Source organism: Borostomias antarcticus, assembly GCF_949987555.1.
Source record: "Borostomias antarcticus genome assembly, chromosome: 13".
In the NCBI taxonomy this organism is placed as follows: domain Eukaryota; kingdom Metazoa; phylum Chordata; class Actinopteri; order Stomiiformes; family Stomiidae; genus Borostomias; species Borostomias antarcticus.
Genome location: NC_140246.1, coordinates 3558497 through 3560395, shown reverse-complemented (window position 1 = coordinate 3560395; position 1899 = coordinate 3558497). Strand labels below are relative to the sequence as shown.

General features: G+C 40.9%; 1 protein-coding gene across 1 annotated transcript in view; it reads right to left on the bottom strand.

Annotated features, from left to right (window-relative positions):
• The window catches only part of LOC311316766 (uncharacterized protein), a gene marked incomplete at its 3' end in the record, with an annotated part of 25476 nt that extends 24074 nt beyond the window's left edge, over positions 1 to 1402 (bottom strand). Inside the window, exons 1-2 of the mRNA XM_084447696.1 lie at positions 1278 to 1402; positions 764 to 857 (exon numbers count right to left, since the gene is read on the bottom strand). Of these exons, the coding sequence (XP_084303822.1) occupies positions 764 to 814 (51 nt within the window). The 5' untranslated portion in view covers positions 815 to 857; positions 1278 to 1402. The remainder of the gene's footprint in view (positions 1 to 763; positions 858 to 1277) is intronic.
• Positions 1403 to 1899: the final 497 nt, after the last annotated feature.

The window sequence follows — 1899 nt, the reverse complement described above, 5'->3', positions numbered from 1 at the left end:
GCGAATTTGCGCCTGTTATTGGTAGATTGCAGTGTTTACCGTAGGCTATACGGCTGAGGCCATGTAGTGTAGTAAATGTAGTTAAATATTAAAGCTATTTAGGTTAGGGTGTGGCGTCTAGGTCACAGGCTACCCAATACCATTAAACAACCAGCCTTGTACCACAGCTCCATTCACCAATTCAGGCTGAAAGAAATCAATCACTTTCATATTATACAAAAACTTTTGTCATACAAAATAGTCCTGTGACATGTTAGATTGAGAATGTCAATGAGATTAATCCCATCACTAGTTAAATATTCTTAACTAAACAAATATTCACGTTATCTCTTTTGTTGATAATTCAATTGATCAGTTACTACCCACACTCAGTGTTGTTTAAGAAGACCGGGCTTATCAGCAGGTATTCCCTGTTCAAGTGGTCAACTGAGTTCTCCAGTCCGACAGTATCTCTCTGCATCTCATCATTCTCTCACATCCTCGTTTACCTATCAGGTAAACATTGTTTACCTATCAGGACTCCTCAATCATACTCATACTGTATGAAAATGGGATAGGGGTGATAACTACTACTACTAGTCCTTATGCACTTTGAGTTTGCAAATTAAATAAAATGCATTATTATGTTAGCCTAGAGAGTGATGAGAGGGAGTGATAATCCTAACGTGAAGGTCAAGGACAGAGTATTTAGAGCTACACAAGTGTAGCTACAGTGAGATACAGTCTGTTGATGCGTCTACTGTAAATGGATGGAAACGCTGACCTTGAGTTTGGAGCAACAAGCCTCCCGTGGCTCCTTGGTCTCCACGCTCATGGTGATGCAGGCCAGGAGCAGCCGGTAAGAGCACAATGAACACCTGGAAGCAGGCGGCAAGTTCAGGTCATCACAGAATCACAGAGGTCATCACATTCTAATGTGAGCATTCTGAGACAATATCTGTCCAAAAGGAGTTTGAAAGGTGGTATTTGTACGGCTTTAACCAGTGAATAACAAAAGAGAATAACTTACGTATAACTATATATATTTTTTCTCCTCCAAGAAGTAGAAACAATGTTAGTCTTTACTATACTATAATGTTCTTATACAGTAGAGCACTTTGGTCAACCATGGCTGTTTTTATTCACTTTATTTATAAAAGTGCTTTATAAATAAAGTTTGACTTGAGTTGAGAATACCACTGTTTGTTCTATTCAATCACACACAACCACAATGCAAAGAAAACATACTTCAGAACAAAATTTAATTAAATAAAAAGGTAGAAAGAGAAGAGTTTTACCTGAGTGGCAGCAGAGGTCCTGTGAAGGGGTAGAAGGATGAGATCGAGTGGTGAAGAGGTACGGAGGTCTGACAGGACTTTGGCCAAGAGCGCGGCCTTATCTAACAGATGTTAGAACATGGGCCCTAATCAGTAACCCGGCTCATGTGCCCTTGTTGATGATGTCAACAGATTGTCTCCCCAAAAATGGTAGAGGCCCATTAGAGAAATGCTAATCACAAACATCCAACACCTAGACGATGCAGATGCACACGCACACATGGATGCAAGCACGCACACACACACACACACACACACACTCTCTCTCACACACACTCTCTCTCTCTGTACAGAGGTTACAGCTCATTTTACAAGTCATTACAAGTCATGTAATATATCAATCTGCTGCTTTTGTGGACTGAAGTCCCTTTTCCTTTCTGCAAGGTGTTGCTCTGCTAGTCCAAAGTCTACAGCTCATAGTTTCTGGTTTCTCTCTCACCTCTCACAGGACACTTCACACTCTCTCATCAACTGATCCATTCATGGATTGGTTGAGTCGTATAATGAACCATGCATGACAAGGATGAGGGAAGCTTCTCCTGCATTCATTAATCACTGTTATGATGATACAGGGGGTGACCTG